The 23,120-nt window shown below is 40.9% G+C and overlaps 1 protein-coding gene across 1 annotated transcript in view; it reads left to right on the top strand.

Annotated features, from left to right (window-relative positions):
* The first annotated feature begins 629 nt into the window (after positions 1 to 629).
* ING3 (inhibitor of growth family member 3) overlaps positions 630 to 23,120 on the top strand; it is a 41,796-nt gene continuing 19,305 nt past the window's right edge. Inside the window, exons 1-4 of the mRNA XM_084897018.1 lie at positions 630 to 859; positions 1,133 to 1,204; positions 8,228 to 8,328; positions 11,855 to 11,920. Coding sequence (XP_084753144.1) covers positions 832 to 859; positions 1,133 to 1,204; positions 8,228 to 8,328; positions 11,855 to 11,920 — 267 coding nt within the window. The 5' untranslated portion in view covers positions 630 to 831. The remainder of the gene's footprint in view (positions 860 to 1,132; positions 1,205 to 8,227; positions 8,329 to 11,854; positions 11,921 to 23,120) is intronic.

Genomic DNA, 23,120 nt, shown 5'->3' with positions numbered 1-23,120 from the left:
TTATTTTTATTATTATTTTTTTTTCGGGTGCAGGTTGTACGTATAGATTGATTTCATTAGAATGACGACGAGACGGACCTGCAAAATAGAATATATGAGGAACTATTGAGAACTATGTGTGCATCCTTTAATATGGGAAATTTTCACTCCGAACTTAAAATAAACTCTTGTAGTGACATGGAAGCCAATCAGACGTCCTGTGTACACGTTGGGGAGTGGATACTGAGGCTAAATTCCAGCAGCAGCGAGTTCTGTTTTTATTAGAGTCCAAACTGTCTGAACTTTGCTGGGTATTCTAGCGTCAGAACCTTTGCTGTTTTCCTCGAAACCCGTGACTCACAAACAGCGGGGCAAGCGATCCCAGCGGCAGGCACACACAGGTGGAAAGTTGTTCCTAGCCGCAGACACCTCCCGTCCATCCCCGGGCAAAAAAAAAATCAACAAATAAACACGGCCACCGCATTTTGGATTCTGTTGCGCAGCCTTCGCCGCGGCGCCTGGTATTTGTAGTTTCCGTGTGAAACGTTGTCTGGCGGGTTAAACCTGCTGTAAAAGAGAACAGAACTACAATTCCCACAATGGCGCGCGCCCGGGCACGGCCGGCCTACGTCACTGCCCGGCCAGCCAATGAGAGCCCCGGGCGGCAGTGAGGCAAGCGCCGTCAGGCGCCAAAGTGGTTTTTTTTTTCCCCTTTTCTTTTTTTTTTCCCCACCGAAGCTGAGCGGGCGCTGCTAGCGGAGGCGCCATATTGGAAGGGACAAAACTCCGGCGACAGCGAGTGACACAAATAAACCCCTGGATCCCCTCGTCCCCCAGGCGCTCCAGGCCGCGATGTTGTACCTAGAGGACTATCTAGAAAGTGAGTGGGCGGCGCCGGCCGGGGCCGCCTGTGGGGCCGGCGGGCGGGCGAGAGCGCGAGTGGCCGGGCCGGCGGGATGGCGGGGAGGGAGGGGGAAGGCGGGGGATGTTTCTTTCTCACGGTAACTGGCAGCCTCGCTCAGGGTTGCCGGCTCCCTCGACCCCCACCCCACCGACGCACGCACGCACGCACGCACGCAGACACGCACGCGGTGACGTAGGCACGCACGGCCGCCGTTGGCCCCGCCCCTCTGACGGACTCTTCCTTTGACAGTGATTGAGCAGCTTCCGATGGATCTGCGGGACCGCTTCACGGAGATGCGCGAGATGGACCTGCAGGTGCAGAGTAAGTGGGCGCGTTTGCTCTCGTTTGCGGCGCAGGTTCGGTGCCCAGGCTCGCTCGCTGCCGGCTCCAGCGCCTCTGCTGTGTGACCCTCTGGCTGATTAGTACCTAGGAATTATTGTTCAAGAGAATTCAGTGCCAAAGCTTGCTCACTCTGCTGTTGTCCTAGCGTGGATAAGAGGAGAGAGGAGAACACGCCTGTGGTCCTTTCTCGGATGTCGGACTGTGCAATCAGCGTCTGTGCCTTCACGGAGGGGATTGAAGGCACAGCGGCATAGATGTTAACATTCTGACTTTGAGCCTTGATGTATTGAACATACACTTTAGCATTAATACTTTCGTTGAAGTTTATCGTTTAATTTTTTTTTTCAAGAGCAGAAACCAAATAGAAGTATGGGTTTCTATGCAGTTTTATTTTATTTTATTTTTTTTCAATTTTTAAAAAATATATTTTATTGATTTTGTACAGAGAGGAAGGGAGAGAGATAGAGAGTTAGAAACATCGATGAGAGAGAGTCATCGATCAGCTGCCTCTTGCACACCCCCTACCAAGGTACATGCCCTTGACCGGAATCGAACCCGGGACCCTTTAGTCTCCAAGCCAACGCTCTATCCATTGAGCCAAACCGGTCTCGGCTCTATGCAGTTTTTTTTAGAGACCCGTGGAATGTCACATTTGAAAAGTTACGCATTCTAGAATGTATTCTCAGTTGTCAACAGCGTGGTGTTTTGTTAATCAGAATGAGTGAGGGAAATAAGATTTTATTGTAAAGCTTCTTGTATGCCATAATAAAATTTTTGGCTCCTCTTATATCAGTGATAGTTGGTAATTCTGTGACTTTTTCCCAAAATTTACCTTACTCTTTCATAGGGCAGTATTTAGTTTATATGATTTTTTTATTTTTTTTTCTGTGAAGTTTCTTAAAATGGTTCAGAGAAGGTCAAGAATCAGTGCTTCTGGAGATAAGAAGGCCAATACATTGAGCAAAATTACACTTAAAACAAGGAAAAATCGGGGCCAGTGTGACTCAGTGGGTGAATATCAACCTATGAATGGTTCTATTCCTGGTCAGGGCACATGCCGGGGTTGTGGGCTCGATCTGGTGGGGGGTATGCAGGAGGCAAGCTGTCCGTGATTCTGTTTCATTGATGTTTCTCTCTCTCACCTGCTCCCTTCCTCTCTCTAAAATCAATAAAAACATATTTAAAAAACAACAAGGAAACAGTGATGAGTACCAAATTCATGTTAATCATGTTTTTAAAGAACCTCACAGTCCTTTGTGAAGTGAATACAATATCTTGCATAGATACTATATTAAAAATTAAGAATGTGAAATTATATGGAACATAATGAAAGTGAATAATCAAGTGTACCTTTGGCCTTTGTCACTCCCTTTGTTGGGAGAAATGAAGAAAGTCTACTTAAATTCTTTAAATAATATGAGTGGCTGGCCTTGTGGGAGTATATCTGCAGGAAATGGGTTTTTGATCCCATTTATTCCAGCTGTGTTTAAGCTGCCGGCATACATGAAATGTTTCTCATGCTGGCAGGCTTTCTTAGAAAAGTGGGGGTGGAGGACGATTGGGGGTGTTGGGGTCCGATAGGGAGGAAGGAGGTACCATGAAAAGAGATCAGAGAACCTGACATCCCAGCATGTGGGAGTGGAGAGGGAGCTAAGAACCTGTTCTATTCTTCCCTGCTTCTCTGCCTCTCCAGCACCACACATTTCCGGACCCATTGTTCAGAAACATACCTTTCTCAGCCTATTGTCAGTTACCCGTGGCACTTACTAGGAGGCAATATGATGTGGAAGGTGCCGCCTTTTATTCAGTATATTCTGTTGTCGAAGTCTGAATTGTGTGTTTCACTAGCTTGCTCATGTTATGCCCAGACTTCGTGATCCCCCAAGGACCACCAGGGAGCCAAGTCCGATGCAATAAACAAAAGAGCCTTCACCATGCTAGCATGTGCTCCTCCCACCCACGCCGGCAGCATGGCGGAAGAGAGCGAATTTCTCCCAGTCCAGGGGTTTTGAGGGCTAGGGATAACTCCGCCCTGCGGGGTGGAGTTGGGAGCTCATCCTTGCCCCGCCCTGCCCTCTCATTCCCCCCTTGTCTAATGTGCCTAGTCAAATCATTGACTCAGCCTACTTCCTTTTAGTATAAACAACAAATACAGTTATCAAGACCTTTAGTATCATAGTTCCCATCAGTATTGTCCTCACTGAAGTTTAGTTCTCCTCCTGCAGGCATCAGTTCTCTTCCTGGCCTGTAGTTGCCAGGATCCAGGCCATGCAGCTGGGAGTCATGTAGTCAGGTCTGGGTGCCATTTACTTTAACAGCAGTGGGCGTGCTCAGGATAATAGTGCAGCATCTCTTTGAGTTCTTGGGCAGCAAATTTCTTTACCCACATTGAGTTTCGGGGCTACAGGGTCTGCGGTGGGCACTGGCAGTGCATCTGGAACAAGCAAACTGCAGAGCCTGTAAGGACTTGAGCAAGGAAATGGTTACCATACATGATCTCCTCCCAAAAAGGGGAACCTTGTCCTAGTAAGGGGTACACCTGGCCCTCAAGAGGGCAAAGGACAGGGGGTTGGTCCAATTTTTATCGATTCTAAGATACATTTAGTTAAACCCCCTTCCTCCCGAGTCGCACCTACCTGTCCTAAGGCTAGGGCTATACTTTGAGATACCTTAGCTAACAAGGTGGGGCTGTTATCTGATAGTGGGGTACACCTCAATCTAATTTGAAGTGTCTATAAAAACTAGACCTTAATGCTGGTGGTTTAATTTTTGAAATCTATCTACCAATGCTCTCCTGGGGAGGTTCCCTGGGACCTGAATTCCCAGGGAGGATCCCCTTACCTTGCTTAGCATTTACCTGTGCACAGACAGTACTTTTAGCAACTCTGCCTCATAGAAGTTCAGAAGTTGGTGACACTTAATCTGGTGTCACCGGGCAACTCTGACCTAGAGCCTCTGGGATCAATAGTCTTGTCATCTGAAGGGTCCATCAACCATCTGGTTCTTTAGTGGCTTGCTTCTGTTCAGCCAATTCCTTCTGGCTGCAGTTGGTAACTCTTTTTCCTCTGTGGATGGCACAGTGTCTCCATCAAAGGGCCTGGATTAAGGCCAAAAGTTCTGGAACTGTGCTCAAATGGTGTGGTCCAAGGTGACTACCACTGCCCCTGCATATCAGGTCCCATCCTGAACGTAACTGCTCCCATCCGTGAACAGTACCTTGTCATCTGTTACCTCTGTGCAGTCATGAATGGGTTCCCTCATCATCATCTGGAAGCAGGCCGGCAGGGTTGATGGTCAGAGTCTTATGAATCCAGACATAGGGCTGGTCCAGGAGAAAAGCCTGACCCATTCAGGTTAGCTCCTGGTCCAGAGTCCGCTTATCTGCCTTCTTTCTTCACTAGCAATGCTGTGGTGGCCACTGCCTGGGAGCATGCTGGCCACCCTGCTGCCACAGGGTCCAATCTCTTAGACAGATAGGCAACAGGTCTCTTCCAGGGACCTAGAGTCTGAATGAGAACCCCTTTGGCAATGCCTTTTACCTCACTCACGTAGAGGTGGAAGGGCTCCGCGTCGTCCAGCAAGGCTAGGGTAGCTGCTGAGATGAGAGCCTTCTGTAGCTCCTCAAAGACCCGTTGTTCCACTTTGGACCAGTTCAACAGCTGCATTCCCCTAGTACGTGTTCCTTCCGAGGACCACAGTCCTTCTTGATGTCCAAGGAAAACAGGCAATTTGTCCGGTGGCTTCTTGGGCTGATGTACGGGTCCTATTGGCTCTCTCAAGACTAAATAGGGTGCCCCAATGCCCATCAGGAAACTAACAGGCTTGCCTCGCCTAGCTAACCTGCCAGGACATAATTTTTATAATTTTTATAAAAATCTTATCTTTCAAAAATACATAACCATGCCTCAAATTTTAAAGAAAAGGCAAGGGAGGAGGGAGCAGGTCCAGTACCTGTTCCCAGGCCCCCAGCCTCTTGAAACTCAAAATGCTACATTTTTCCTACAGATACAGATCTATCTGCATTTCTAAGCCCCCTCTACTTCCCCCCTCCGCAGAACATCGGTGAAAATTGTCCAAGCAGTCGCAGGGGGTTAAATCATACAAATAATTGTTTTAACATAATTCTAAATAAATTATAAACCTTTGTGATGAAGTCTACTCAAACCTATAAAGTAGATACACATGATTGAAATTAAAAATGATTCCCAAAGTTTAAACAAAATACAAGATGCAGGTACAAGCCCAAATTCAACAGCAATGGCATATGAGAAAAGCAAAACAAAACAAATTAAATATAAAAGTTTCATGTTACATTAAACATTACTTCAGAAAAACTGACTTAAAATAATTTTTTAAGTGTAAGCATTACATACTTTTTCATCTGACAAATGAGAATAAATCAACCCTTGAGATTTTTGATCATTATTGCTTATTCTTAACATATATAATACAGTTTAGTCTGCCATATACTAGGCATCTAGTTACTGCAATTAACTTTTCCTAATTTAATTTATACTTTGAGCTTTTAAAGCTGGCAAGTCAAATATATTTGGCATTTTTTTAGATTAATAACATTACATTTTTAATACATCCTGCTTATTTAGGGTAAAGTTTCAGCAACAAATCTAATCATACAGTTTTTTCAGATCTCAAAATTTTTTTTTCTGAAGTTCAAACAAAGCACTGAATAATCTCTTTGTAGGAGAGCTAATAGTCTTGCGCTCTCCGGCCTCCCCTAGACCTCTCCACACCAGAGGCAGTTTACTAGGATTTAAGACAATGTCAGGAAATTATAGGTCAATCACAATTCATACTTAAGTAGCTATATAACTCTGCTTAGTTGATACCAATGACAAGGAAGAGGAACCATTGTGGGCTTCTTCACCACCAATTACCTGCCATTCCCTGCTGCTGGAGCAGCATTCAAATGCAAATGAACACATTCTTTACCTGAAGCCTCTCCGCCATCATCCTCTAGTTTCTGCCTCAAGGCTGGGAATTTCAAAAGCTGCTTACAATGACTTGGGAAATTAGTTTTAATTTATTTCTCGGTTATCTTCACTATTTTTAAACCTCATTCTGGCTCATTTTGTACACAGAAAAGTTTTAAGCACAGCCCAAAACTATGCGCACTCGTTTTGAACTGGCCTTTTCACTTTACTGAGCACAGAGATTCGCTCTTGAGCTCTTCTCCAGTACCCGATGTCGCCAGGGACCAGATGCCTCCATGCCGGCCCAGGCCACCAGAGCCCAGGCCCCCGGAGCAGCGAGGCTGCTGCCACTGCAGCCCCAGCCACACTACTCAGGCGGCCCCCAGAGAGAAAGCGCGGGTCGCCCCAGCGGCTTCCCGGCTCCACTTCCCCTTCTCCGGGCAGCCAGCAGATTAACCCAGGTGCCTGCTCCCCGAGCCAGGCCACCACTGCCCAGCTGCGCTCCACCGCGCAGACTGAGCCCCGCGGGAGCACCCCCTCCGACCCAACGCCGCCAGGGGGCCCCGCAACACCACGCCGGCCACATTTCACCGGCTCCATCCTGGGGCGCGGCTAGGGATAACTCCGCCCTGCGGGGTGGAGTTGGGAGCTCATCCTTGCCCCGCCCTGCCCTCTCACTCACAAAGTTCATTGTAACTTTAATGTAGTTGAAATGCTAAAAACTTGCTAAAATAGCAGTTATCAATAGGTTTGAGCACAGATTTTGAAGTTCATTCAGATCTGAGCTTATTTATTATTACTGACTTCTCATTGACCTTGGCTTCATTACCACTTCTGAGGGTTTTTCATCCACAAAATGAGAATCATCTCGGAATTAAAATAATATAGATAGCCGTAGCCGGTTTTGTTCAGTGGTTAGAGCCTCAGCCTGTGGACTGAAAGGGGTTCGATTCCAGTCAAGGGCACTGGCCTGGGTTGCAGGCTCGACTTCCAGTAGGGGGTGTACAGGAGGCAAAGCTAGTCAATGATTCCCTTTCATCATTGATGTTTCTATCTCTCCCTTCCTCTCTCAAATCAATAAAAATGTATTAAAAAATAAAATAATACAGATAAATTAGAACATACAGTGCCTGATAGTAAGTAGGCACTCAATAAGGAGTAACTTACTTTATGCTTTTTTATTATTTATTACAAATTTTAAATTTTCTTGCAATTTGGACTTAGATTATATAAATTAGAGGTTTTTAAACTTACATTTTTAATAATAATTAGAATTTTCTAAAGTTGATAGTTATGGATTAACAAAAGAGACTTCGTTAGCAAATAAGATTGGAAATGCTTATTTAAACAAAGGAAAATTCTCTTAAAAATTAACTGTAAGATCTCAGAATCTTTAAAGAGCTATTATTTCATGGAAAATCTCCAAAAGGAGGATATAGTAAAAATGTTTTCCTTAATTTATGTGGCAACAGAATCCCTTTTATTTATTTTTCTTCTTTGAGCAGTCTGGAATGACTATTCTTGGCACACATTTAGAAAAAAATGTATCTAGGATAAATAATATACTATATTAAGTGAATAAATGATTGTACCTACTGCTTTTAATCATAGATAGGAGATGATCATGTGTTTAAGGCCATATAGCAAGAGGTTAAAATTTTTTATCATGTTTGCTTATTAAAAGAATATGTCAATTTCCTAGTGGTACTTACGATAAGACATCATGTTTTGACACATTTGGCTGATTTAATACCATTACCTTTTGACCCAAGACTGTACTATTCAGAGACTACAGTATAGAGCTATCTATATTGTTGACTACATTGACTATTGGAAAAAGCTTTGAAATAACATCAACAAAAATTGATAGTAGGGAAAATTGTAACTTTGTTTTTTACTAAGGTAATTAAGGCATTCTGTATTTACAAATTAAAGCTGCCATATTTAAAGTTAGTGACCAAGTAAAGGTGTGTACTTTGTCAGATATTTGTTTCGTTCCCCAAGTCAAAGCATGTATATTCAGTGTATGAACTTGATCGTCTAAATATGAAATGTTTTTGTTATGTCATAGATGCAATGGATCAACTAGAGCAAAGAGTCAGTGAATTCTTTTTGAATGCAAAGAAAAATAAACCAGAGTGGAGAGAAGAACAAATGGCATCCATCAAAAAAGTATGTTCAACATTCTGAGTGATTTGTCAGTTAAAATTGGGACTCTGTGAAAGATATTTTAAAAATAGTTTTCTGGATATCAAAATGAGGGAAAGTTACCAATGGCTTCTTAGAATTTAAATAATTTGTTGTGTTTTAGAGCTTCATTGAAGCATTTTGGTTATTTATTTAAAAGTTGTTTCAGTAATTAGTGACTTTTATTAGAGAGTTAAGAGCCATAAAAAAGTACACTTTTATTTATTTTTTAAAATTAATTAATTAATTTATTTTATTATTATTTTTTAATCCCAAATTCTTTTTATTTATTTATTTATTTTAATTTATTTTAATAAATTTTTATTATTCATATTATTACAAATGTTCCTCCTCCCCCCCCATTGCTCTCCTCCACCAGGTTCCCACCCCAGCCTCTGCCCTTTCCCCACTCCCCATTGTCCTCATCCATAGGTGCACAGTTTATGTTCAGTCTCTTCCCACATCCCCCTCTTCCCTTTTCCCCAAGAATCGTCAGTTCACTCCCCTTCCATACCTCTGATTCTATTATATTTAACAGTTAATATTGTTCATCAGATTTTTTTTTTAATTTCCTTGTTTTTTAAATTCACTTGTTGATATTTACGTATTCGTTGTTCATAATTTTTATCTTTATTTTCTTTCTCTTCTGAAAGAACCCCCTTCAGCAATTCATATAATTCTGGTTTGGTGGTAATGAACTCCTTTAACTTTTTTTTTATTAGTGAAGCTCTTTATCTGACCTTCGATTCTGAGTGATAGCTTTGCTGGATAGATTATCTTTGGCTGTAGGTTCTTACTATTCATCACCTTGAATATTTCTTGCCATTCCCGTCTGGCCTGCATGGTTTCTGTTGAGAAATCAGCTGACAATCGTATAGGTGCTCCTTTATAGGTAACTACCTGCTTTTCTCTTGCTGCTTTTAATATTCTCTCTTTGTCTTTTGCTCTTGGAATTTTAATTATGATGTGTCTTGGTGTGGTCCTCTTTGGATTCCTTTTGTTTGGGGTTCTGTGTGCTTCCTGGACTTGTAAGTCTAATTCTTTCACCAGGTGGGGGAAGTTTTCTGTCACTATTTCTTTCAGTATGTTTTTGATATCTTGCTCTCTCTCATCTTCTGGGACCCCCATAATTCTGATGTTGGTTCACTTGAAGTTGTCCCAGAGGTTTCTTACATTATCTTTTTTATGTAAGATTTTCTGGATTCTCTTGCCTTCAAGCTTCTGCGGAGGAGTGTCTTCTGGCTCTTTATGTTCCAAATCTTTGACTTGATTCTTGCTATCTTCCATTCTGTTTTTAGGACTCTGTATAATATTTTTTATTTCAGACAATGTATTCTTTATTTCTTGTTGATCCCTTATCATTTCTTGTTGATTCCTTATTAATTCTAGTTGATCCCTTTTCATATCCTCATAGGTCTTATCGATCTTTTCTAGGAAATTCTTGAAAAACCTTATAAGCGTAGATTTGAACTCTATATCCAGTCACTTTTTGTCCTCCATTTCTTTCGTTTGTGATCTATTTCGTTGCATTTTAGCAGCTTCCCTGATGGGACGGGGTTTCAGGGTGGAGCCTGCAGCCTTGGCTTCCATCAGCCCCGCCCTATGTGGTTCCTGAGTCTCAGTAATCCCCAGAGTCCTTCAGTACTCATTGCAAGCGCCTCTGAGAGACAGGTGCCCTCGATTTTCGCCTGCTACCAAACAGTTTAGGCTCTCCCCCAATGAGCCCGGTATTGGGGTTCAGTTCAGTTGGAAGTGGGGTTGGAGGTGGCGTTCAGAGCAGTCTGGAGCTCCTGTCTCCTTCCCGCCATGGCAATCCCACTGCACAGTCGACCGTCCCTTCTCTGCGTGCAATGTGCGCGCCTCTGGGACCTCCTTTCGCCGCTCCTCTGGGCTTCCGCCTTACAGCCAAGCTCCCTCTGTTTGAGCCTGGGTCCCCGGGGTCTGGCCTAGAACTGGGGTTCAGCACTGTCGGGTCTGGGGTTTAGCACAGTCGGAGCTTTTATCTCCTTCCCACTAGGGAACGCAAGCCAGGCACTCAGCCGCCCCTCCTCTCTGGCTCCGTCCTCTCCGCGCGTGCCGCATGTCTCCGTACCTTAGGCTTTTACAGCTCCTCCGCTCTTCCTTCTAGTTTTCTCCTTGCTTCTCGTTGTAGAATTTCCAGTCAGTTGACTTTCCTGTAGTTCTGGGTAATGTCCATTTTATATTTTAGTTGTATTTTATTGAAATTGTTGTGTGCGGCTGCGGTTAGGTGTTTACCTGTGCAGCCATCTTGGATTCCTCAAAAAGTACACTTTTAATTAGCAGGACTTGAAGCATATTTTTTATATTATTAGGTACCCAAGTTGGTGTTATCACAGAACAGAATCTTAAGATCTGGGAAGGATTCTTTAAAAATATTTTAGTTTAAAGCTAAATTCATACATGAACTAGGCCTAAAAGTAAAGATTTCCTTGAGTTTTTAATTAGTTGTATAGTACCTATAGCTGTCTTTAAGATTAGAACGGATATCAGCTCTCCCCACAAGGTTTGCTTTAAGGATAGGGTTTAGTTTGTTTGGCATTCATTGAAAGAGCTACTTCAGACACCTGGCTTTGGTGATGACTACCATTTAGCTCTGTGACACGGGACAGGTCCTTTAATGCCTTTGAGTAATAATGACGCCCCCAACTCCAGCATCCATAGAATTGTTCAAGGATCAGCTACTAAATTTGAAAACTACAAATTTAGAGTAGTGGTGTCATTTATTTTACCACATGGGGGGGAAGATTATTTCTGTTAGGAGAAAAATAATTTAGAATTTACGACAAAATTGGTCCTGGTTTAGAGGATACGTGGAGGCTTACGGGTGTTTGAATATAGACATCACATATATATACATCCCAAAGTCATTCGTTATCTTTAATCTGTTAAGTTTTTGGTATAGCACAGCTTTCATATACTCTGAGAAGTCTGACTCTCCAGGAACATTTCATAGAATCTTTTTTTTGAAACAATTCATTTGCTTTCTACTGAGGAGAATCTTAAGTATAGGTTGAGCTGTATGAATTGATACCTAACTTAAAATGAGAGTTATACAGCAATTGGAAAACAGACATTCAGGTTAGCATTTTTTCAATAGTTGTACTTTTATAAAAAAAAAACAACAAAAAAAACCATGTTTTAAAACTGGAGACTTTAAATGTTATTTACAAATTAGAATAAAGTTTAACTTCAAAAAAAAAAAATTTAAAGGAAAAGATCTAGCCATTACCACATATAAATTTCATTAATATAGAGGCTAGACTTGGAATAGTATTTCTCTTTGTTTATATCTTTTCTAGGAATTCTGAACATCTTTCTCTAATTCTTGGCCATTGTGCACAATTTCTAAATCTTAACTGGGGTTTTATTGTTTATTTAAGATGACTGACAGTGATAACAAGGAATGATAATGAGAATGTGGTTATATGTCCTAGATACACATATTTTAAGATTATTAATTTATTCTTGAAATGCAAATGTTTTTATTCAGGATTACTATAAAGCTTTGGAAGATGCAGATGAGAAGGTACAGTTGGCGAACCAGATATATGATTTGGTAAGTAAAATTAATGTGCATGCTATGCCATAAATACTTGAATTGTCGTCATTTTAAATTTATTTGCTTAAATGTAAAAGGAAGAACAGAATAAAACATTTAATTTGAGAGTTCAGAATCTGTTTGGTTTCTTTGTGGAAAAGATTACTGTAGTGTCCACAGTGTTAGTTACCAGGTCAAGATCCTTACATTTTAGTCAAATCTATATTGCTTTCAAATTGTATCTGATGTTAGACTTTTTGTTTATTTGTTTAGCTTTCTTTTAGTAATCTTTTTCTTCTTAAGGTAGTATGTTTAGTTTCTGATAAATCATATTGAGATTGTTTCTGCGGTAAAATACACATAAGATTACTGTAGGGGTGTCGAACTCAATCAGAGAAGGGGCCAAAATCTAAAATCCAGCCTAAATCGCGGGCCGAATGGTTTACTGAACAGTCATAAACTGACAATGTCATAAACTGACAGCGGAATGCAGTGATGACAGCGTGGTGCGGGCCACATTGCAAGGCCTGGCGGGCTGGATTTGGCCCGCGGGCCTTGTGTTTGACACATGTGGATTACTGTGTTGACTCTTGGTAGTCAAATTAGAATGAAGAAGAGAATCATTTGAATCAGTGTTAATAGATCGTACTCAACTATCCAGGGATGTCAGTAGGCACTACACAACTGGCTTAGATAGCAAAAATAGGAAATAGTAGACTAAATAAACTTTTCAAAAAGGTTCTTTTTTGCAGCAGCAGTACTTGTAAAAGATTGAAATTAATAATGAGACAGGTACATGCAATATTTCTCAAACTGGTATAAATATGGTGCTCTTTTTAATGTAAACTATCTTTTTTGAAATAGATATTTTAGTTAATACTCATTTCTGGTTTGCCTTAAAGCAAGTTGAAACTGAAAACAAATGTTCGCTTTTGGTGAACTTTAGTATATAGATTTTTTATCTTATTTTTGTAGTCACAATCCTATTACTGAACAAGTACATGTAAATATAAATGCCATTGGTGAGCAAGACACAAGAAAAAAGATGCATACCACCTGGTGTACATTGTAAATTCTTACACAAAACTAGTAAATATTTGTCATGTATAGAAAATGTTTGTTTTTATATAGTGAAAATATTTTGTGGCTGTAATAACCTAGGCATGTTTGTTCTTACAGTTATTCTGAAAACAATTTCATAAAAGATACAGCCTGAAGAAAGGCAGAGGGAATGGTAGCTTCATTTATTGTGGAATGAAAAAAAAGTTCTTTATTATTTTGGCCTTGAATCTTCTTCTATAATAATCAAAGCATAATATGCTAATTAGACTAGACAGCCGAATGTCCTTCTGGACATCTTTCTTGACAAAGCCATGGCAGCAGTGAGGGCTGAAGGGGGGCCGCAATGGCCAGCAGTGGCAGGTTGATGGGGGCAGCGCCTTGGTTGCCTCCCTCAGAGGAAGGCCAGACTGCAGCTTAATCCCTCAGTAGGACATCCCCTGAGGGCTCCTGGACTATGAGAGGGCGCAGGCTGGGCTGAAGGACCCCCCTTCACCCCCCTCTCCCACCTCGAGTGCACAAATTTTTGTATACCAGTCCTCTAGTTATATTTATAAACATAGAAAAAGATAGTTTTCTTTGAATCCGAGACTAATTTTTTTAGTAGTATTTTTTCTAACCTTTAATGACTATATATATCAATCTTTGTATATGAATTACCTGCTTTTTATTATTTATTTACTTATTGTTAATCCTCATTTGAGGATATTTTTCCATTGCTTTTTTTAGGGAGAGTAAGAGAGAAAGAGGGAAAGAAAGATAGAAACATCAATGTGAGAGAAACACATCAATTGGTTGCCTCCTACATAAAGTCCAACCGAGGCCCAAGTGGGTGAGAAGCCTGCAACCAAGGTATGTGCCCTTGACTGGAATCAAACTGGACTGTTTGGTCTGCAGGCCGATGCTCTATCCACTGGGCCAAACCAACTGGCATAGACTACCTGCTTTTTAGATCATTTAGCTCTTTGGTTGTACTCTGTTTAGTTTATTTTGTGATTTTGCTTCCTTACTTATGTGCTTTTTAAATGTGTGTTTGTATCCATCTGTTACTTATGAACCACAGTGTTCATTTACCCTGTGCTTGGTATTGTGGAGTTTTCCTAGGTATAATGGAGGAATAAAGAGAAATATTATAAATGGCTCCTATTCTCAAAGTAAATAGTTGAAAAGACATACCCTCAAAGTAAGATAAAGATCCTGAATAGGAACACGTAACAAATAAAGACTAATGCAGTTGGGTATTAAGGGATATCTGGTAAAAGACTGAATAAGTCATGTAGAATTATTGTTGATTTCTTAGAGGGTATTAGATGAGTTTTGAGTAGAATTTATTCAGAGGCTCAGGTCTGGATTAGGTACTGTATTGAGGGGAAAGTATTTCACTGAGAAATAATGGATAAACAATGAAAATGAAATTCTTAGAGGAGGGTAGATTAATTAGACTAAAAGAGTGAGGTAATAGCCCTGGCTGTTTTTGCTCAATGGTTAGAGCATCAGACCACAGACCAAAAGGGTCCTGGGTTCAATTTCCGGTCAAGAGTACATTGCTCGGTTGCAGGTTTGATCCCTGTTCCTGGAACTCATGTGGAAGGCAACCAATCTATGTGTCTCTCTCACAATAATGTTCCTTTCTTTCTCTCTCTCTCTTTCTCTCTCTCTCTCTCTCTCTCTCTCTCTCTCTCTCTCTCTCTCTCTCTCTCTCTCTCTCTCCCTTCTCTCTCCCTCTCACCCTCCTCCCCTCTCTAAAAAAAAAATCAACGGAAAAAATACCTTCTGGTGAGGATTTAAAAAAAAAGAGTAAGATAATAAAAGATGATGTGTAAAGTAGACAAACAACTGTGATTACCAAAGGAAAGGGCGATGGGCAGAGGTAGGAGAGAATAAAGAGGATAAACAATGAGGGAAGGAGACTTGATTTGGGTTGTGAACATACAATACAATATTATAAAAATGTACCCATGAAAAATGTATAATTTTATTAATCAATGCCACCCCAATAAATTCAATTTTAAAAAATGCTATAATAAATTTAATAAAATGTAATAAAAAGCAAGTTTTCATAACAGAGTCATACAGACATAAATTCAGCTACCTCACTGGTAGCAGGACTTTGGAAAAGTTATTTAATTCTGAAACCTCAGGTTCCTTATCTATAAAATAGAGTATTAATTTGAACCTTACAAGAGGATTTACCACATGTTATGTAATGCTCTTAGCTTGGCAGGTAGTAGGCACTCATTCCATTTTTAAATTCTCACTCCATCTCATTTCCCTGACTGCCATTTTCTACTTTCCTGAAGGCACTTCTCTTTCAGTTCTGCCACCCCGAACCTGTTTAATTCTCACTCCCCGGTATTTCTAGCAATGTCTTCTCTTTATTCTTTTCCTTCTCTCCCTTTTCTTCCTTCCTACCTTGCTCCCTTTTTAATTTTTTCCTACTTCTATTCGTCCCTTCCTTTTTTAATACTCGGTTGCTATTTCAGGTGACCATCATCTTCATAATATAAAAATCTATTCTTCTTTGAGATTTAATATTAATTATCAATATCACCCTCTCACCTCTATGGCCTTTTCCATCCTCCTTGAATATCATTCATAATGGTTGCTACCCTATTCAGGTGGCTCTCTTGTAGAGGGAATGCTGTTCCCATCTTCTACTCGGACTCCTGAGATCAGGAATAGCAAATATCAGATGGTGAAAACTTGTTTTATCAAATGCCAGTTTTACCTCCTTTGGCCCCACGGACCCCATCCAAATTGAGAAACATTTTTCACTGCTTTTCCATGTATTCTCTTAGCTTTGATAATTATGCATTAATTTTTTCTGGTGCTCAGACTTGGCTTCTGAGTCTGTTCATCTTATTTGAGTTTCCAGGCCCGGGAACTCGGAATTAAAACTTAACTCTTAGCCTCTCTTTTTCTTCTCTTACTCCCTCCCACTCTTACTGATAGGCACTTGGGCTGTTTCCAGATCATGGCTATCTAATAAAAGAGTAATATCAAATTGATCATCACTCCAACACAAAAGATGGCTGCTCTCTGTGGTCAAAGATGGCTGCCCCCATGTGGACACAGATGACTGCCACAAAATGGCTTGCAGTGGAGGGCAGTTGTGGGTGATCAGGCAAGAAGGCGAGGTCAGTTAAGGGTGACCGGGCTGGCAGAGGAGGGCAATTGGGGGAGACCAGGCCAGCAGGGGAGGGCAGTTAGGGGTGACCAGGCTGGCAGGGGAGGGCAGTTAGGGGTGACTGGGCTGGTAGGGGAAGGCAGTTGGGAGGGGGACCAGGCCTGCAGGGGAGGGTAGTTAGGGGCAATTGGGCCGGCAGTGAAGCAGTTAGGTGTCGATCAGGCTGACAGGGGAGTGGTTAGGGGGTGATCAGGATGGCAGGCAGAAGGGCTTAGGTTCAATCAGACAGGCAGGTGAATGGTTGGGAGCCAGCATTCCTGGGTCATGAGAGGGAGAGGGATGTCCAACTGCCTGTTTAGGCTCGATCCCACCAGGATCGGACCTGAATGGGCAGTCGGGCATCCCTCGATAGTCCCAGATTGGAGAGGGTGCAGGATGGGCTGAGGGACACACACACACACACACACACACACACACACACACACAAACACACACACAACCTGCACAAATTTCGTGCACCGGGCCTCTAGTGGTAAATAATGCTGCTGTGAGATTGGGTTGTATATATTCTTTCTGATTGGTGTTTCAGTATTTTTAGTTTATATTCCTACAGTGGGATCACTGGGCCAAATGGCAGTTTTGTTTTTAATTTTTTGAGGAAACTCAATACTGTTTTCCATAGTGACTACTCCAGTCTGCATTTCTATCAATGATGTATTGAATAGTAGGTCTGCATTTCCATCAGTGGTGTAGTGGGGTTCCCTTTTCTCCACTTCCTCACCAGCACCTGTCATTTGCTCATTTATTGGTAATAGCCATTCCGACACATGTGAGGTAATATCTCATTGTCGATTTATTTGCATCTCTCTGATGATCAGTATCTTTAAGCTTTCTTTTAAATTTTATTTTTTAAATATATTTTTATTGATTTCAGAGAGGAAGGGAAAGGGAGAGAGAGAGAGAGAGAGAAACATCAATGATGAGAGAAAATCAACTATTGGCCACCTCCTGCACGCCCCCCACTGGGGATTAAGCCCACAACCCAGGCATGTGCCCTTGACCAGAATTGAACCTGGGACCCTTCAGTCCACAGGCCGACACTATCCACTGAGCCAAACCAGCTGGGGCACTTGGAGCATTTTTCATGTCTTTTAGCCATTATTTGTCCTCTTGGCTATTGAAGTCCATTTTTTAATTGGGTTATTTGTCTTCTTTTTGTATATATTTTGGAAATCAACTGTTATCAAATGTATCATTGGCAAATATATCCTCCCATGCAGTGGGTTCCCTTTTTATTTTGTTGATGGTTTCTTTTGCAATGCTGAAGCTTTTTTATGTAGTCTCACTTGCTTATTTTCTCTTTTGTTTTCCTTGCTGTAGGAGATATATTGGCAAACATTGTTCTGAGAGATGCCAAAAATTTTGCTGCCTATGTTTATCTCTGGGACTTTGATGGCTTCATGGCTTATGTTTAAGTCTTTTGTCCATTTTGAGTTTACTTTTATATATGGTATAAGTTGGTGGTCATTTTTTTTTTTTTGCATATTTCTATCCTATTTTCCCATCACCATTTATTGGAAATATTGCCTTAATTCCATTGAATGCTCTTGCCTCCTTTGTCAAGTATTAATTCTCCATAAATAAGTGGGTTGATTTCTGCTCTCTCTGTTCTATTCCATTGATCTAGATGCCTGTTCTTATGACATTATGAGCCTCTTTTGATTATAATGGCTTTGAAGTATAGTTTGATATCCAATATTATGATGCCCTCTTACTTTGTTCTTTCTCAAGACTGCTTCAGCTATTTTGGGTCTTTTTTTATTCCATTTAAATTTTTGGAGTAGTTCTAGGTCTGTGAAATATGCTAATGGTATTTTAATAGGGATTGCATTGAATCTATAGATTGCTTGGTTAGTATGGACATTTTAATGATGTTAATTCTTCTGATCCATGAATACAGTATATGTTTCCACTTGTTTATATGTTGCTCTGTATCTTTTTTCAATGTCCCATAGTTTTCCAAGTACAGGTCTTTCCAGCCTTGGATAAGTTTATAGATGCCTTATTTATTTTTGTTGCTGCAATGATAAATGGAATTGTTTTCTTAATTTTTCTTTCTGAGAGTTTGTTATTGGTATATAAAAATGTCACCAATTTCTGGATATTAATTTTGTATCTTGCAACTTTGCCAAATTCATATACTAAATCTAGTAGTTTTTTTTTGTGTGCAGTCTTTGGGCTTTTCATCTATAATATGTCATCTGTGAACAGTGACAGTTTTGACAAAGGAGGCAAGAGCATACAGTGGAGTAAAGACATTCTCATCAATAAATGGTGTTGAGAAAATTGGACAGGTACATGCAAAAAAATGAAACTAAACCACCAACTTACACCATACACAAAAATAAACTCAAAATGGATAAAAGACTTAAATGTAAGTCGTGAAACCATAAAAATCTGGAAGAAACCATAGACAGCAAATCTTACACATCTCTCATAGCAATGTTTGCCGATACATCTCCTAGGGCAGTGGTCTGCAAACTCATTATTCAACAGAGCCAAATATCAACAGTACAACGATTGAAATTCCTTTTGAGACCCAAATTTTAAAAATTTAAACTTCTTCTAATGCCACTTCTTTAAAATAGACTCGCCCAGGCCATGGTATTTTGTGGAAGAGCCACACTCAAGGGGCCAGAGAGCCATATGTGGCTCGCGAGCCACAGTTTGCCGACCATGGTCCTAGGGCAAGAGAAACAAAGGAGAATAAACAAATGGGACTACATTAAAAGTAAAAGCTTCTGCACAGCAAAATAAACTATCAACAAAATGAAAAGGGACTCATTGTTTGGGAGGATATATTTGCCAATGATACATCTGATGAGGGTTTAGTTTCCAAAATACATAAAGGACTCATAAAACTTAACAAAAGGCAAACAAACAATCCTATTAAAAAATGACCAAAGGACTTAAATAGATATTTCTCCAGAGAGGGTGCACAGATGGCCAAAGACATATGAAAAAGCACTCAAAGTCACTAATTATCAGAGATGCAAATTAAAACGAGAATGAGTTACCACCTCACACCTGTCAGAATGGCTGTCATCAGCAAAGCAACAAATGACAAGTGCTGTGAGGATGTGAAGAAAAGGGAATCCTAATACAGTGCTGGCTGGAATGCAGAGTGGTGCAGCCATTGTGAAAAACAGTATGGAATTTCTTCAACAAATTAAAAATGGGACTGCCATTTGACCCAATGATCCCACTTCTAGGGATATATCCTAAGAATCCCAAAATACCAATTGGAAATAATATATGCACCTATGTTTATACCAGCACTATTTATAATAGCCAAGATCTTAAAACAGCCCAAGTGTCCATCAGTAGATAAGTGGATAAAAAAGGTGTAATATTTACACAATGGAGTGCAGTGCAGCTACAAAAAAGAAGGATCTCTTAGCCTTGAAACAGCATGGAGGGACCTGATGAGTACTCTGCTAAGTGCAATAAGTCAGCCAGAGAAAGACAAGTATCACATAATCTCACTTACATGTGGAATCTAATTCACAAAATAATCTAATGAACAAAATAGATCCAGATACCTGGAAGCATGGAACAGACTGACGAATCTCAGAGGCATGGGGTGAGCGGGGGGCATATGTAACAGTGTTGTGAAGGCCTGGGTGCTAGGGGTGGTGTCATGGAGTGGGGGGGTCAATGGGGAATAAAAGAGGACATCTGTAATACTTTCAACAATAAATATTAATTTAAAAATCAGCCCCAGTTGGCACTCCAGTCTGCATGGCTAGCCCCAGCTGGGCAGGGCCTCTTCCCAAGCTCCCACCTTCCCAAATAGCTGTCTTCTCAAACCGTCAAACCAAGCAGTGTGGGCACAGATTCCCAGCCCAGTGCCCTTCCCCTTTGCCTGAGAACACAGAGATGCACAGAGAGCCAGCAGCTCAGCAGTGGGGGAGAGGTGCCACTCATGCACAAAAGATCAGCTGTGCATGACCAATCCTCTTTCCCAAACCACACAGTCTAAGTCTCTGACCAACGTTCTGCTCAAAGTCCTTCTACAGAATAGAGAGCCTGTCAAAGTCACTGCTGGATACACCTAGCAGACCTCTCTGCTGACCCTGATAGCTGCTTCGTGGCCCCTCCAGCAGTCCCTAACCAGAGTGTGCTGCCCCGGCTGATGTTATAAGGAAGACATCACTGTGCTTGGGATGGTGCTGTCCACATCTTCCAGGGGAACTGATCCTCACTGATTCCCACCGCTGGATGCTGTGTGGACTCCCCTTCTTTCCTCTGCTGTTCTCCATTGGGGATCCCTGCATGGAGCTGAGATCCTGTGCTCCCAGTGGGAGGGCCCGCTGTCACAATATCCCTAGGCCTTCCCAGTTGTACCTGCATGAGGAGACTCCTATATTTCTCTCCCGTGTTTCCTGTTCTCAGTATTCCAGATCAGCTACACTTCTCTGGCCTTTCAAGAAAATTGCTCTGTAGTTTAGCTGCGAGGCCAGTCCAGGGTTGGGAGCAAACAGATGGAGATTCCAGATGCAGCCATCTTGGAATTCCCAGTTTTCTTTCTTAATCTTAGGAGAACTATTGACCTAGTTGTTCACAGTGGGATACTGAAAGTCATCCTAGTCTCTTTCTTGTCCCTAACTTCTCCACATTTTGTTAATCACCATATCTTGTTCTTTTTACTTTCTAACTACCTCTCATTTATCCCTTCCTCTTCACTTCAGCCTGCCATAGCTCAAGTGACTTTAAAATAAAATAAAAAATTGACTGGAATGCCTTTCCTTTCATCTTTGCTTGGTAAACTTTATCCATCTTTCATAATCCTGTGTAAGCATTTCGTCTTTATTAAAGTCATCTCAATCGTCTTGATAGTTGTCATTTATAAATATCTAGAAGAGACTTGACCATTTACAACAGAAAAGCCACACAAGAGTGATTTAAACAAATGATTTATTTTCTCTTTGGTAAAATAACTCTTAGAGGAGATAGTCCAGGGCTTGTATGGCTACTTCAGCATCCTCAGTGCCCTAGACTCCTTCCACTCTGGGCAAGTAGAATTGCATAGGGGATTGCTCAAAAGGGTGCATTTGGCAGTTTCAGTCAGCCCCTTTAAAGAGCCTTCCTGGAAATCTCACTACTGGCCAGCTGCCAGGGAGGCTGCGGTGTGGCACATGGCCGGCCCAGGTGTGTGGGATTCTGTCGGGAAAAGGAGAGAAGGCATATTGAGGAGGTGATACACAGTTAGTGCCTTACCCTCACCTTCAACAACATCATGCCAGCCTCCAAAGCATTGTTAATCCCAGGAACTTATTATTACTCCAATCACATTGTAATTATCTGTTTACCTCTTGCTGGTGTGTTTGTGTTTTCCCTGCTCGAAATGTCAAGAAACTATGTCCTCCGTAAATATTTGTGGAACAAAATCACCTGAATAAGTTGATGGAGAAAAAGGAGCAGTAACATGACTCCCAAGATATGAGCCTGAGGGATAGAGAGAGTCTAATGATGCCGTTGTTGGTGTCAGATATATTTTAGTTGGGTCACTATTTCTCAGAAGGCAATAGAGTTACATTTTAGTGTGCTGAGATTGGTTTGGTAGACTGCAGTGCAAATAGCTTCTTTTCAAAGTGTGGTTTTAAACCAGGAAAAGCAAAAGTCATACAGTTCAGATCAGTTTAGTTTTTTTTATGGAATCATTTTCAGAAACCAAACAATCTTATGATCCATGTTTTTGCTCAGATCTTTTTGGTGTCCCTCTTTTTCAATTGCTCTCCATTTTATTAGTTTCCTCAGGTAGGGTAGATTTCCTTCTCTGATACATAAGCTCATTTGGAAAGTTCTTCTAAACAGGATTTATAGATGTGTCTTCAACAAAAGGCACTGGTATAAAAATATTAACACTTATTGTGATACATGTGTCTGCGAATTTTTAAGTAAAAAATATCTTCCACTTAATAATTACACATTACATAGAAATCTATCATTCTTTTCAGTTTCTTTGCTTTTAAAGAAATTCCTTTTAAATCATGATGAAACATTTATTAAATGTTATTAGACCTTACTATACAGAGTAACAGCAATACTGGACTTCCAGTTAACTCATTCCTAATAAAGTCTTACTATTTTTGGAAAATAAAAAAATATTAGAGGCAATCAGGGCCTTGAGAGTAGCTGAGGTTCTTAATTATCCTGTACCCTCAGAACCTGGCATAATAGACTAGTTTAATTGTATATAAAAGAACAACAAAGACTTTTTATGTGATCTAATTCAGTATTTTCCACGCCTTAATCATTTGCATCTCACCTTTAAGGATTTTACATCTCCATTGCACCTCTCTATTAAGTACATTTTTAAAAATATATACTTTATTGAATTTTTTTACAGAGAAGAAGGGAGAGGGATAGAGGGTTAGAAACTTGATGAGAGAGAAACATCGATCAGCTGCCTCCTACACACCCCCTACTGGGGATGTGCCTGCAACCAAAGCACATGCCCTTGACCAGAATTGAACCTGGGACCCTTCAGTCTGCAGGCAGACGCTCTACCCACTGAGCCAAATCAGTTAGAGCACTAAGTACATTTTTAAATGAAAGTTTAAAACTTAAAAATTTGATATTACTTTCATAAATGGAAACTGGCATTGCACATAATTATTAAAATGTTAACACCAATTATACACCCTCCTTGGAATCCTTGTGCTTTGTGTGCTGCACCATATTGCCAGAGTGGCTTGTGGCATTTGAACAATTTGTGCTTGAGGCCAAGAAATTACTTTATTAGCTTCACAAGTAATCGCAATCAAACATAATGGAACCATTAACTTGTTAAGTAGGGAGGTCACTAAATGGATTTACCATCTCAAAATGTTCTACTTCCCAAAATATTTATACTAATAATATAGGAATATGCAAATTGTCTGGGATGCTATCACAGTTGCAGTAATAACTGAACAGCAGGCTGTGTGGAATGACAAGACTGGCAGGGGGGTTAATGAGGAAAGACCG

This window comes from Pipistrellus hanaki (genome assembly GCF_964339955.1).
Source record: "Pipistrellus hanaki genome assembly, chromosome: 10".
Classification (NCBI taxonomy): Eukaryota; Metazoa; Chordata; class Mammalia; order Chiroptera; family Vespertilionidae; genus Pipistrellus; species Pipistrellus hanaki.
This window is presented reverse-complemented; position numbering and strand designations above follow the sequence as displayed.